The following is a 14,747-nucleotide window of genomic DNA, read 5'->3' as shown; positions in this document are numbered from 1 at the left end:
AGATTATTTGTTGAAACCCCTTACTAAACCATTGAGGATTCTTTCGTAAGTAATCTAAAATAAAGTTAAAATTAAATATATACATAAATGACATTAAAACACACAAATTAAAAAAAAAGTTTTACAGAAGAAGGAAAAGACAGCAAAACATATTTTAAACTGCATTTACATTTTAATAATCGTTAACTCAGTGAAGATTTTAAATTATTTAATCTTATATTTGTGTATGTTTATTGTTCTCTTTATAATATTTATACTGTGCATTTTAACCTATGAATGTTTAATGTTTAACTTTTGGGACACCCGGTATATATACAGGGTGTATATTATGTCTGGAAACACCCAAATATATCCTTTAATAATTTAAATATAAATTTGAAACCTCTTACAATCGTGATAGAGATTGGGCATCTACTTTTTGGAACAATGTTTTGTTATGTCACACCAACGGGGGACGTCCTGCCGAGGGTATCGTGAATATTCTTAATGGAAGCCTATACCTTGTGATACATAATTTTAAAGGTAATAGCTTACTGAATTGAATGCTACAAACCGCATCTCAACGGAATTATTCTATCAGAAAATAGAGCATTTTTAGTATTGAAAATTTACTGATGTTCAACAATGTAATTTTAACATGGTTCTTGCCACAAAATGTGTTACACTAATTTTTTAGCATTTTTTTAAATTTTCAATTAAATAAAACAAAAATTTCATTTTAAGCTGGTTCTATTAGCACAAATTTGCCAGTTTTTATTACAGTACAATTATGGAAATACTTATGTTATTGATTTCTTATTACAAATAAAAAATAATGTATGCTGTTAGAAAAGTCTTACAACAAACGTTTTAAACCTGCATTTGGTGTCAAAGCAAATTGTTCGAACTGTGTTCCTTTCTACGGTTTGACAATGAGCCAATCTTGTGTAAAATGATTCGACAGAGTTGCCTAACATTTCTTCAGTTATCAAAGCAATCTCCTCTATAATCCTGTTTTCTTAGGTCTTCCAAAAATTATGAGGCTTTCTTCTATAAACATTGGATTTTAAATGACCCCATAGGAAATAATCGATTGGTGACAAATCCGGAGATCTTGGCGAGGCCATTCGATTTCCCCTCTTCGGCCAATCCATTTATGAGGAAACCTTAAATCCAAATACTCTCTTTACCTGTCTCCCATAATGTGGGGTGGAGCACCATCCTGCTGAAACCATACATTATCAAAGTATTCTCCTGATGCAATTTGAATAGCTGGGATTATTTCATTTTGGAGCATATTGTAGTAAAGTTCGGCATTTAAATTTCCCATTGATGAAAAAGGGTCCAACAATTTTGTTTACCTAAAATTCCACACCATACGTTCAGTTTTTGTGGTTGCTGTGAATGGGACTCAGTAATCCAATGTGGGTTTTCACTAGCCCAGTAACGGCAATTGTGCCTGTTAACATTGCCATTTAGGAAAAAAGTTGCCTCATCAGAAAATAGTATGTTGGTCAGAAAATCTCTATTGTCATCACATTTTGCGCATCACAAGTTCACAAAACTCAACTCTTCTGTCGTAATCATCCTCACTTAACTGTTGGACTAAATGAACTTTAAATGGTTTTTATTTATTAATTTTCAAAATCTTACTCACAGACATAGGGTGCATATCATGTTGCTGTGCAGCTTTTCTGAGCGATGTATGTGGGTCTTCAATAAATGTTTGCAAAAACATCTAGTGCATGTTCTTCATCTGTTGCAGATTGTATCCTACCTACCGACTTTGGCCGATTACGTACACTCCCTGTCATTTCAAAACGCTCAATAGTTTTTGATATTGTTGAAACACTTACGGGATTCCTTTCTGGGAAAGTGTCATTAAACAAATTACAAACTTCCCGATAAGATCTTTGACGATCGCCATATCCTCGCATCATCAACAGAGTAATTCGTTCTCTTTCAGACAATTCCATTAAAATGCCAAATAAAAAACTGAACTACTGTAATTAGATAACTTGTTGACAGCAATGCTTCAGAGACACTGATTAACTCGACAGGAATGATATGACCTTTGTCCATTTGTAATTCCCAAGCTTAGACCTGTCTAGTGAAAGCTCCATGCTCAACAAACTGAAACCTGTAGACCAGATGATTAATAACACAATAATGTTTCTCATAGGCTAGTGACCTTTGTCTCTTTAAACCTTCCTGCTGACTGGAAAACACCAAGTACAGATTCATAAGTAATCAGAGAAAGTGACTCATAAGTTTTATTCATTGTAATAAAAACTGGTAAATTTGTACTAATGAAACCAGCTTAAAAATAAATTGTTTATTTTTATTTTAATTGAACATTTAAAAAATGCTAAAAAAATTAGTGTAACACATTTTGTGGCAAAAAACCATGTTAAAATTACATTGTTGAACATCAGTAAATTTTCATACTAAAAATGCTCTATTTTCTGATAGAATAATTCCGTTGAGATGCGGTTTGTGGCATTCAATTCAGTAAGCTATTACCTTTAAAATTATGTATCACAAGGTATAGGCTTTCCAATTAAGAATATTCACGATACCCTCGGCAGGACGTCCCCCCGTTGGTGTGACATAACAAAAACATTGTTCCAAAAAGTAGATGCCCAATCTCTATCACGATTGTAAGAGGTTTCAAAAATTTATATATTAAATTATTAAAGGATATATTTGGGTGTTTCCAGACATAATATACACCCTGTATATATATTATATATACCGGGTGTCCCAAAAGTCCCACCCCCACTTCTAACTTTCGAACGGAATTAAACGAACCAATATCCTTTAGGGGGTAGTTATGTAATGACAAATGATGATTTTTGCGCTACATGAGAACTTAGCCCCTCAACCCAAAATGGGGGTTGGGGAGTAAAGTCAAAATTTTTAAATGCAAACTCCCATCAAATGACACTTTATTTTAAAGGTCTTTATACAAGAAGAACAATAGAGGTCTCTATCTCAATCCAGTACGAAACAACGGCTTGTCAAAGTTTTATTGAAAAGTTACGCTAAAAAACACTATTTTTCTTAATAATTCATCTGTTCAAACTTATGCTTAATACTAAGTAGTGCTAAATTAAACTTAAAATAATTAAACTTAATATTGAAATCTTACCTCAACCTTTTTTAAGATCAAAGTAAATGCTCAAAATGGCCCTCATTTACTTCTTGGCAAAAATAAAGTCTTAATTCAAATACACAACAACGACTTGTCAAAATTAATACAAAAATACAATTCAAATCAGTTGAAACAATTCTCAAATTTGACTTGACCCCCCAATTCCCATTTTGGGTTGAGGGGCTAAGTTCTCATGTAGCACAAAAATCATCATTTGTCATTATATAACTACCCCCCAAAGGATATTGGTTTGTTTAATTCCGTTCGAAAGTTAGAAGGGGGGTGGGACTTTTGGGACACCCGGTATATATTATTTATATGTATAATTATATAATTATTTTATTTATAACGATTTTTAATATTTATTTATCAAGTCAACATATTTAAGAATTATTTTACTCTCAAAGTTACATTTTTAAAAGGTATTGAATGATTTAGAGAAATATCGAGCCTCCTAGGTGGCGCTACAAACCGGTTCACCTATCGCCGAACAGAGTTCCCACTATTGGTATTAAACTGATCAAGGAAGGAGGTTTAATTCTGCATTTATACATCAACCTCAGCTTCTTCACGTCTTTCTCACTCAACCCTTCTTGTGGCTCCAGAGTTACATTGGGTGCCTGAAAGGAAAACCAGTGTTTCTTTTCAGAAAGGAAACCCAGGCAATCCAAACTAGAAAATCTATATTAATACGTTTTAGCAAGGAAATCGATTTGCCCCTACCCCAAAAATTTTATCAATCGTTAAATATTTTTATTGTAAAGCCCAACCGTACAATATCTTGCTCAACTGTGTCGACGAAGAAGATAAATCTTAATTTTTCACTGCAACCCAAACAGGTGAAAATAATCCCATTCCTCGCAGCTCTGCAGCTATGATGGTAATCTTGTTACAATGAGTATGCCATCCTTGGAGACGATTAGTTACTATTACCAAATCAACTGAGATCCAAGTCCCAAAAGTACTCCCATTTGTAATCTTTGCAACACACAAACCATTTTCCAATGACATACAATAACTTCGTTTTGATCACGTAAAGATTAGTGAAGGTGATAAGACTTTTCAATCATTTACTATTGTTGAAAAAAACAGCAACAATACGTTTTTAGATGAGAATCTGATCTCTTCCTACGGTGGATAAGTAATCTAATACAGAGTAAGTTGAAATTAACAAGTCATAATAATCCATTGTGATATGCAGTAATAAATTACAAAAAAATAAAACTTTACACTTACACTTACACTTACATGTACTTAATAAAACTAACACTGCTTATTATAAACTAAAGACGTCAAACCACAATACGTATCTGCACGCAACCAACCACTGACAATTGGCCAGTGGCCAATAGTAAATGGCGATTTTCACGGCAGACACAAAATGGTGGTAATTCAGTGATTGTGGCAATATTTTTTGTGAATTTGTCAAGATCATGTTGTTTATTTTAAATTGTTTTTTTTTACCTTTTTTGTAATTATTTTTAATGCTGGCAATCAGAGCGATCTAATTCCAACTGAAATTTGAGTACGGGGTTGGTCTGCAAGTTTCAATTATAAAGATTAATTTCATTTCAAAGAAATGGTTACCCACTTACATGAGTGTCTTTCCCGTTTTTACAGACCATATCAGGTTTTGGTAACTTTGTCAGCATTTTTAAATATGGCAAAGCCCATTAGGCCTATGTATTGGAAATAAGCAGACTGAGCTAACGGACAAACATAAACAGTTATTACAACCATTATGAAATGCCATCTAATACATCTCGTTTGATATAACGTCTTTTATGGTATTGAGATAGTCAAAGCCAGGATTTCTATATTTATTTTGTTTTATTCGTGCATATAAAAATGAATAACACGTTTTAACTATAAAATTTCACAAATAATTTTTGATCCCCCACTTTGGATACGGTTAAATTTGATCTTAACGAATAATGTGTATTCAAATAAAGGCCTTCTGTTTGGTTTCATTGCCTATTTAAAAACTCTTTAGAATTTCTAACCTATTATTTTTCTTTCTTACTTAGTTATAATTCTTATCTAGTAAATGATCTTACTTTGGCAGTGATCGTCATCTGCTCGTTTTTGGAGAACGCGTAGGCGCTGTAGTGCATGATGCTGCTGTAGTCGTATCCAACTCCGTAGTCCGTTACCGCAGAGCTGTTATATTTGTTAAAGTTGTGCTTATGGCCTGGAACGTGTAAAGCAGGCTAATTGTTATAAACAAGTTATTATAAGAATAATATCAGTAATATTAGATCAATTATTACTTAAACTTAACGCAAGTACCCAAACAGGTGACTTCATCCAATTGTATAGACGAAGCAAATACGTACAGAAGCCACATTTAGCTGTCACCCATACGGTAAATTCACCACTCAACTTTTATTTTATCACAATGAACAGTGAATAAATCGTCTCGGTTGAAAGAGCTGCTGATGTTTCAACCCCAGCACATTAAGTACTCATGAAAAGCCCCGCAGTGCTTCACATATATACCATAGTGCTGTCTTCACGATCACCTTCCTCTATGTTTTCCCAATGCACAGTGATAATATCGTCCCAGTTGTGAGAGCTCTGCTGGTGACGCATCCCCAGCACATGGAGGAACTCGTAAACTGCCCCGCCGTGCCTCACACAAATACCATAGTGCTGTCTTCACTACTCACCTTCCTCTATGTTATCCCAATGTACAGTGACATAATAGTCCCGGTTGTGAGAGCTCTGCTGGTGACGCATCCCCAGCACATGGAGGAACTCGTGAACTGCCACGCCGTGCCTCACACATACACCATTAGTGCTGTCATTACGACTCACCTTCCTCTATGTTTTCGCAATGTACAGTTACAAAATCGTCCCGGTTGTGAGAGCTCTGCTGGTGATGCATCCCCAGGACATGGAGGAACTCGTGAACTGCCACGCCGTGCTCCACACATATACCGTAGTGCTGTCATTTCGACTCACCTTTCTCTATGTTATCCCAATGTACAGTTACAAAATCGTCCCGGTTGTGAGATCTCTGCTGGTGATGCATCCCCAGCCTTCACATGGAGGAACTCGTGAACTGCCACGCCGTGCTCCACACATATACCGTAGTGCTGTCATTTCGACTCACCTTTCTCTATGTTATCCCAATGTACAGTTACAAAATCGTCCCGGTTGTGAGAGCTCTGCTGGTGATGCATCCCCAGCACATGGAGGAACTCGTGAACTGCCACGCCATGTCTCACACACTTCTCGCTCAGGTTCAATGTCTGCCCACCCTCCTACACTTCAACCAGAAAAATGTACCGTCCAAAATGTAATTGTTGGTTATCAAATGAAAGATTTCTATTCTGAATAATGTGATACCTCATACCTTTCGTCCAACGTATGACCAACAGCCGTCCCTGTTACCCCTAACCACAACGTAATCCTCATCTCCATCCTTGTAAGGTCTGAACTGAACACACGTCTCCTCTTCTATGTTCTTCACTGCTCCTCGGATTACTTTTCTTTCATCTTTATCTGAAAATTCAACATTAATTACTCTCATTTTCACCAAAATGACTATTGTTAATTTTTTTGGCCAATGAGTTCTTTTTAAAAAGCTCCAACACTACTTTATTATTTACTTAAGTTGATATTATCTATTAAAATTAAAATATATTTATTATAAATTTGATTACGGCATAAATCCTTGGCCTACACTGTATCTTTCATACTTCGAGGCTAAGTTCTGAATAGTGTCTCCTGTTTTCATTAAACTGTGACCACTTGTGAATTTTCCAGGATTTTTAATCGATCAATGATACAGTAAATCAGTAACACTACTTTTCGAGACCTATGCGTGTCACAACGCTCTGGTACGATTTGTTTATTTTTACCTAGATTATAGTTGTTAGTTAGCTTAGTTATTCACCTGAGGAAGAGACCAGATTGCAGATATCGAAACGTCAAAAACAAACTTCAAACATGACCACTTATTGTGTTGACATTGTGTTTTAGACTTGTTTTAAATGCTGAAATTTCGTTTCTGTGTTTATTAGAAAATTAATTTTCCCAATTAGCGGATTTAGTTAAAGTAAGAATTAATGCAACCTAATTCAGAATTTTGTTATGCAAATGGAAAGTTTGATTGTAGCCTTTTGAAAAACTCAAACTACTTCTGAAATCGCTAACTTGAATCATCCCCGAAATCCAACCATACTAACCGAAGTCGTCAGTATCGATGTAGTACGGTACCACGGCTTCTGGCCACAGTTTGGCGGGGTCTGAGACGGCATTCCTGCCAGACCCTTCCATCATGATATCTCCCTCCATCTGGCCACTCAGCTCCCATATGTTACAGTGCATCCGGGGCGTCCAGGAGGAGAAAGCTTGCGCTGTAACAGTGTAATCCCATTATTCTTGGGAGAATGTAACAGGGGACAGGTTACATCAAATGTCAATCCCGTCCTTTGGATGTCGCTCAGATAGTTATTATTTACGTTTCTGACTGATGGTGTTATGGTTATAAGGCTAAATATGGCATATACAAATTTAGACTATGGCATTTTGACACCCATCCAAAATAGCGCGGCTAACTATTGATTCATTAGAACACTTTATTCTGCGTACTGAACGATTTTTGTGCTTATAAAAAAGGAAAAATGAATACATTTTTTAAAACATCTCGACAACATTATTGACAATCAACAGATATTGACATTTGAAAATGTGCCTTCCACGAAAAAAGGATAGACATTTATGAAACACGGAAAAAGTTGGAATGTAAGATGTTAGCACTGACTTTATTTTGGTTCATTCTGTTGTCAGTGATTCGTAGCTGGGCACTTTGATGTTGTTTATGCTTTCGTGTAAACTTGCAATAATTCGAGATGAAAAACATGAATTGCTAAATTTTATTTAGTTATTTTTATAATTGTAGACTTATTTTAAAACATAGTTAAGAATTAAATGTATATTGAATTAATTTTACATGATTTAATACAATACTGATTTTTTTAAACAATATTGGATCCTTCGTAACAGTTCCCCTTTATACAAAATGTGTTAGGTCTATGTATTCACATGATCTAGTTATTGATTTCACTTAAAAATTACAAATCAAAGTCATAAAATAAAGTCTAGATAATAAACAACAAACTGCATCATAAATAAAATTAAGAAAGGTATATTTTTAAGGAAAAAATTACTATTCCTGGAAAATTCGAATACACTGCATTCCACTAATGTGTACAAAAAAAATTATGGTTGCCTGTAAAGTCGGTTTTACGGGCGAAGATTTTACGTGACAACGTCTTTTTCTCGGTAGAATATTTATTGATATGAATATTATTAAATTGCACAATAGGAACAAGGAATTGAATGAAAATAAGAATTGCACAAATTTTAACTATAGAAATATATTTTGTTTACTAAAACATTGTACATAATTTGAAATTAATTAAAATTTGTTATTGTAAATGGTAAAGTTGAATAAAACATTTACTAAAATTGGAATTTGAAATTCTTGCTAAACACAGTTAAATTCTAACTCCGCGCGTGGTGATTGGTCGGTTTAGTTCGTTTGTTTGGTCGCACTGTTATGACAGGTTAGAGGTTATAATTTGTTATTTTAAATGTTTGACTAGCAATACGCGCTGTTTCTTCTCAATCGACTGAATTACGATTGATTGCAGAGTGATTTAAACTAATAATTTACTTAACACTATCAACATTTGTCAATAGTATGACATAACCTATAAACTCAGTTTCTCAACTTTTGTGTCAATCTAACAATTAGTCAATCAATCATAGTTTACGATAATGAAATATCAGTGTACAATTATTTACCTTTATTGTTGTAGTTGTTGTAAATGACGAATCTAAGCACTCCACATTTTCACGAATAAACATAGTTATCTGCTTTATCCCGTGCGGCGGACCCACAGTTATCTGCTTTTATCCCGTGCGGATCCCGTGCGGCGGACCCACTGGACGGGCATCGTAACGTTACCGGGCGTTACACTTTTTCATGAGTGACTCCGAGCCGCAACCTAATTTAAGACGTTGTCACGTCAAAATCTACTACTTAAACCATCATTAGGTAAAGTTTACATCGCATCGAAGCATTGTTAATTAATTTTACTATCCAAAGTGTTTTTGGCCTCGCTTTAGGAGCTAGTCAACAGCGATGAAGGATCATTGTGTAATGATAAGAAACAACAGAGTGATAAGAGACTTTATTTTTCATCTTTTACAAGTTATGAAGTGATATCAGCAAGCACTATCAACTTGCCTGCTACTAGGTTTGATTTCAATCTCGGCTGTATAATTATTATTATTGTTGGTGTTGAATATTATAGTTATCGCATGTTTATTGTTACGTTACCTTTAATAGGTTTTTTATTGTTTGTTACTCTTAATCTATTGTTGCTTGTTATTTTTATTTATATTATTATTTATTTCATGATGTTTATTATTGTTTGTTATTTATATTATACATTGTTTATTTCTTGAAGTTTATTTATTGCTTGTTATATTTATTTATATTCTTATTTATTACATGAATCTTATTTTTTTCTTGTAACTTATTTTTAAATCAAATTTATTGCTTGGTTTATCCGCTTATTATGTATACTCGTATGTATAATATTTTTATTTATTGCATGATTGTGGATGTCTAACTTCGATCTCTTTTGTAAAATATGTCTTCTTGTTACAGTTTACAACATCTTACATCATTCTTAAAACTAACTTTATTATATTATGACTTAACTATCAGTTATTTTAAATTTAACTCAATTATTGTATTTTATATTATTTCTCAAGTGCATGATGATTATCTCTTTCTAAATAAATTAAATTAATGATAAAATTTAAAGCAGTTGAAAACTATGATGTATAAATAGACATTATCACGCCCTTGGCCCCTTCACAAATTTGATAAATACATTGTTGGTAGTGGACTGTTTCCATATGACTGGAAACAAGTCTTGTGCGCCCTCTACCTTGGTAGACAGTCCCAAAAAGTGACCAATTCGGCCCAACTCTATATTGCCTGCAATCTCTAAGATATTGGAAAAGTAGATGATCAACAGATTGCACATTACATAGAAAGAGAAAAATTTTGCCAACCACAAAATCTGGTTTTAGAAAAGGCCATAGTACATGCACTGCTCTGATAAAACCCTTTGGTGGTTTAATTAAAGAAAACTATAAAGGAAAAAGTACTTATATTGTGATGCTGGACGAGTTTCAAGCCTTAGATTCGATAAAGCACAAACTATTGATGGCGAAGATGTATTCTTGTGGGTTTGGCAAAGTGTAATCGGATGGGTAAGTTGTATCTGGAAGATAGAAACCATGTGACAAGTTTGGGAACGACTACATCTACCGCTTTGTTTAATTGGAAAAGGGTGCATCAGGGGAGTTGTCTCGGCCCTTTGCTCTACAACCAAAGACGATTTTCCTAACTGTGTGCAGCAGAGTTGTGAAGTACATTTGTAAGCAGAAGACTCTCGGCTCTTGTCCTAAGACCCTGGCGATATTTATGAGGCAATTTCTCTGATAAACTCATCTTGAAACTATCTGCCAGTGGTCTGATGACAATGGCCTCATACTCCATGTGGGCAAGTGCACTGTGCTTGCTCCACAAAACTTGGTGGGGGCTCTTAGTGGCAGAGGCGTGGACGTCACTCATGGTGAGAGTTTGGCTGTGTGACGAGCGTAAGATTCTAGGAGTCATATTCAACAGAGCCCTCAAATTCTCCGATCATGTCACATACGCTATTCAGCGTCCCATTGATAGGCTAAGGCTTTGAACCTCTGCAGGTTCAGAAATCTGCTGCCAACGTCCACAAAGTTACAGCTTATGCAGGCTTTCGTATTTTCTGTTTTACTGTCAATATCCTGTCTAAGGCAATACGTGGGACGAATCCAGAAATTACAAAACTTTGAAATTCGTTTTGTTTTTAAATTGAAACGTTTCGACTACGTGTACTCTATTCGCGAAGTTGCTGCCCTTTTGCCAATGGAAACGAAACCTTATGCAGACTGCAGACCTGTATTATGATCCACAAGGTCTCTCTGGCTATCACATGAGGAACCACGATATTTGACTGGGATACTCTCTTACCAGGGGGGGGGGGTCTGTCAATACGGGGCGCACAATGTACTGCACACGCTCCACTTTTCTAGAGTTAATTTTGAGTTGGGTAGAAGGACCTTCTCTAAATTAGGTCCTTAATTGTTTAACGGTCTCTCGGCAACTTGAAAGAACTCCATTATAAATGTTTTAAAATTATAATTAAGGATTTTATCCATATCAGCTTATCTCTCCTCAGGTGGATAGCTATGTTACATACAATTACAATGTAGACTTAAATAAACAAATCACACCAAAGCGTTGTGACACGCAAAAGCAGGAATCACAGTTAACACTTTCCGTGACAAATCCACACATACATGTCAAAAAAATGACTGACCAACCACTGAAAACTGACCAGAAGGCGGTCGTTACGGCAGAAATAAGATGGCGACAAATCAAAAAATGGGCGTAGGCTTTTTTGTTATTGGTTCATTCTTATTACTTTCATTTGATAAATAATTCTCGAAAACAATTTGCAACTTTGTTTTGGAATAAAGCATTATATCTTTTTAGTAAATATTAAAAATACCCCCTCTCTAATACATCCAATGCAACATGCAAACGTTGAAACAATTTACGCGCTTGGCTGATGTCAAAATCATCGAAATACTTTATAATAAGTCTGTCTGAATCTTGAACGATCTCAGAAAATCTTAATTATTATGCAAAGGGTGGCTAACGTTTTACAGTGTAACACTTAAATAAATCAAGTGATTCAATCATTAACCACTTGATTTTGAAACGAAGGTATCGCCACAATTTACAGCAAACTATAACTTTTCTAGCTTTTTTAACTTCAATCAGTAGTTTTACGGAGCTTTAATGCTTTAAAGAGCTACCATTTTAAATACAATTATGCCATCTTAATGTGTATTTTTAAACTCGTGAGCTAAGTTTCAAATTCAAACTCAACCGGTTAATATTATGAACTCTAATATAAATACATTTTAGAAGACAAATAGCTGCAAGGTAATTTATTTTACGACGACTTGAAAGAACAGGAAGGAGGATGTTCTTTCTATCGTAAATCTAGTTGCAACGAATATAGAAATATTCAGTCCAGCAACTATACAAACTTGCGCTGCACAGCTAAAATGCTGATCCGCTGCCTTGCATTCTATCCGGTCAACTAGGTTAGTTTAGATAAGGTTAGGTTTGTTTGGTTATACGTTGGCTTCGGTCCAAGGATATGTAAAGCATTTGTTCTTTGGCTTTGAAAATTCAAGCAATCCACATAACAAAAAGAACTTGCTTCTTGTTTTCCAAACATGTATTTTTGCATATTCCTCTGGATTGGAATTCTGTTAACAGATTGACTAACAATTGAAATTTAAATACTTTTAACCTCAGGTACCGAATTAAATTTTCATGTTGCAATCGAAATCATTGTCTGAATGCTTAGGGTAAATTTAAAATATTAAACGACCATATCAGGTGTTAAAATTATATTTAATTATCTTATATTTTAAGTATTTAGTTGCCTTGCAAAAATTAGATTTATACCAGATCTACCACTAAAAATAAAATTATATGGAGTTTGTTTCGGCCACACTCATAATTTTCTTAAATTTCTTTCCTCAAATTTTCGCCACATTCACTCACAATATTGCCATCAAAATCTCAATAACTGACTTCATTTTTACTTTAATTGAGTATGTTCGCGACAAACTAACTAAAACTCTCAGAAAATAATGACGTCCTTTTACCGCGACGTAATTTCAGGCGGCAACTAAACAAAACAAACAATCAACAGATAAACTGTAAACAACAATCGATTTCGAGAGTCGACCAGCTTCAAAATCGAACATCTTAACATATAATCGATATAACTGTATAGACAAATGTCAAATACTCGATATCGGGAATATTTGTCGTGTCCAAAATTACAGTAATTACACCGACGTTAACTGATGACGGGCAATATACGTCATTAGTAGGCAATGGGTCTGTATACTATTGTGTAATAATACAACCTAGTTTTCAATTAAATTTACAGTGGAATTTTCTCTATAAAATAAATGGAATTCGATCATCAATCACTCGTGTTTTAGTAGGGTCGAAATAAGAGGGTTGTGAAAGAGGTAAGAATATTACATATATTTTATATATTCTCTTAATACATTAAAAAAGAAACCACAAACACGAAAATATTAGCCATATTTCGTCAACCACAGAGATGACTAAAAGTTGCCATTTCCAGTATCCTCGTAACAGAAGATCGATCCAATCGTGTTAAAGTTTCTAAAGGGCGTAAATAATTTTTCTTCGACATCTTTTCGTAAATAATAAAATAAGTACCGATGCAAAATTGTAAAGTAATAACTTATACCAATTCATAATCAAACATACGAGTACAAATAGACACAGAAAATGAAGCAAGATATTTAATGCAAGTGTTTTTATTCTAAAATGTTGTGCTTAGTTCGCTGACACACTATAATAAAGTAAAGGCTATTTTGCACAAAAAAGCTTTTACAGAAAAAGTAGAACTCACCCATGTTGGCGGGGGCGAGTTTGAGGGTACCCCCATTGTGGCGAGGTGCGGGGGGAGAAGTATGTTTGCCGAAGACTCCTGCTATTAACAGTATCAGCAGCACCAAGACGTCAGCAGCTGCCACAGACATCCTGCACTCCCTCAGCACCGTATAGCGCCCCACTGGCCCCCGTGACCTATATACATACTAGTGGCCAGATACACTATCTTGCAATTGATACTCACGGTCACCGGCATTGTTTGGTAACTGGCCGCCTGGTAGGATTGCTGATAGTGTGATAGTGCGACTCAACAAATCACCAGTGTTTGGGTCAAGGGGCGGACAGGATAAAACCTATTGGTAGCGCACGGTTGGGCAAAGACGACAAAAAGTTGATTTTATAAAAGCACAAATTTGTATAAATTAATACAGTTTATTAGCACTACTGGTTCGAGTGAATTATATTTCCGGGGCCAATATTGAGTTTGAAGAAGAAGAACATCTGTCGAAATTGTATAATCATGGCCATTGTAATTTACTCCGGTTTTAGTGGTTTTGCTCCATATTTATTTTGCCTTGTTTCCCATTCAAGAAAATATATACAAATGCATACAAAGATCTGAGAAGTCTACTTCTGTCAAAGAAAACTAAGAAGGGTTTTATAACAGTCTAAATGTATAGTAAAAGCTAGATACCGTAGTAACTTTGTATTGTACATGTAATACATAATGTTTGCTACTACTTGAATGTTTTTTGTTAATACTTAAAATGGTACTACTCTGAAGCTTACTTTATGCTTTCACATTATAAATGCTAATTGTTAGTATCAGTTAAATTAATTAAGCCCTGCAGTGGATTCCAAGTCATATAGATATTTCAGGTAGCCTAATGAAAAAGTTGACAAATTAGCAAGAGGCAATCAAAGATGGCACTAAAATTGAGCAGTTACGTATCCATACACGATTTCGAAGCGTACCAAAAACAATTATACTTCTAAAAAAGTAACGATCTATTTATAGGAGTAAAT

General features: G+C 34.8%; 1 protein-coding gene across 1 annotated transcript in view; it reads right to left on the bottom strand.

Annotated features, from left to right (window-relative positions):
• LOC124367437 (zinc metalloproteinase nas-7-like) overlaps nucleotides 1-14,010 on the bottom strand; it is a 33,817-nt gene extending 19,807 nt beyond the window's left edge. The window contains exons 1-5 of the mRNA XM_046824246.1: nucleotides 13,741-14,010; nucleotides 7,327-7,497; nucleotides 6,492-6,640; nucleotides 6,249-6,399; nucleotides 5,191-5,324 (exon numbers count right to left, since the gene is read on the bottom strand). Coding sequence (XP_046680202.1) covers nucleotides 5,191-5,324; nucleotides 6,249-6,399; nucleotides 6,492-6,640; nucleotides 7,327-7,497; nucleotides 13,741-13,870 — 735 coding nt within the window. The 5' untranslated portion in view covers nucleotides 13,871-14,010. The remainder of the gene's footprint in view (nucleotides 1-5,190; nucleotides 5,325-6,248; nucleotides 6,400-6,491; nucleotides 6,641-7,326; nucleotides 7,498-13,740) is intronic.
• Between the last annotated feature and the right edge of the window lie 737 nt (nucleotides 14,011-14,747).

The sequence above is a fragment of the Homalodisca vitripennis genome, chromosome 8, assembly GCF_021130785.1.
Source record: "Homalodisca vitripennis isolate AUS2020 chromosome 8, UT_GWSS_2.1, whole genome shotgun sequence".
Classification (NCBI taxonomy): Eukaryota; Metazoa; Arthropoda; class Insecta; order Hemiptera; family Cicadellidae; genus Homalodisca; species Homalodisca vitripennis.
This window is presented reverse-complemented; position numbering and strand designations above follow the sequence as displayed.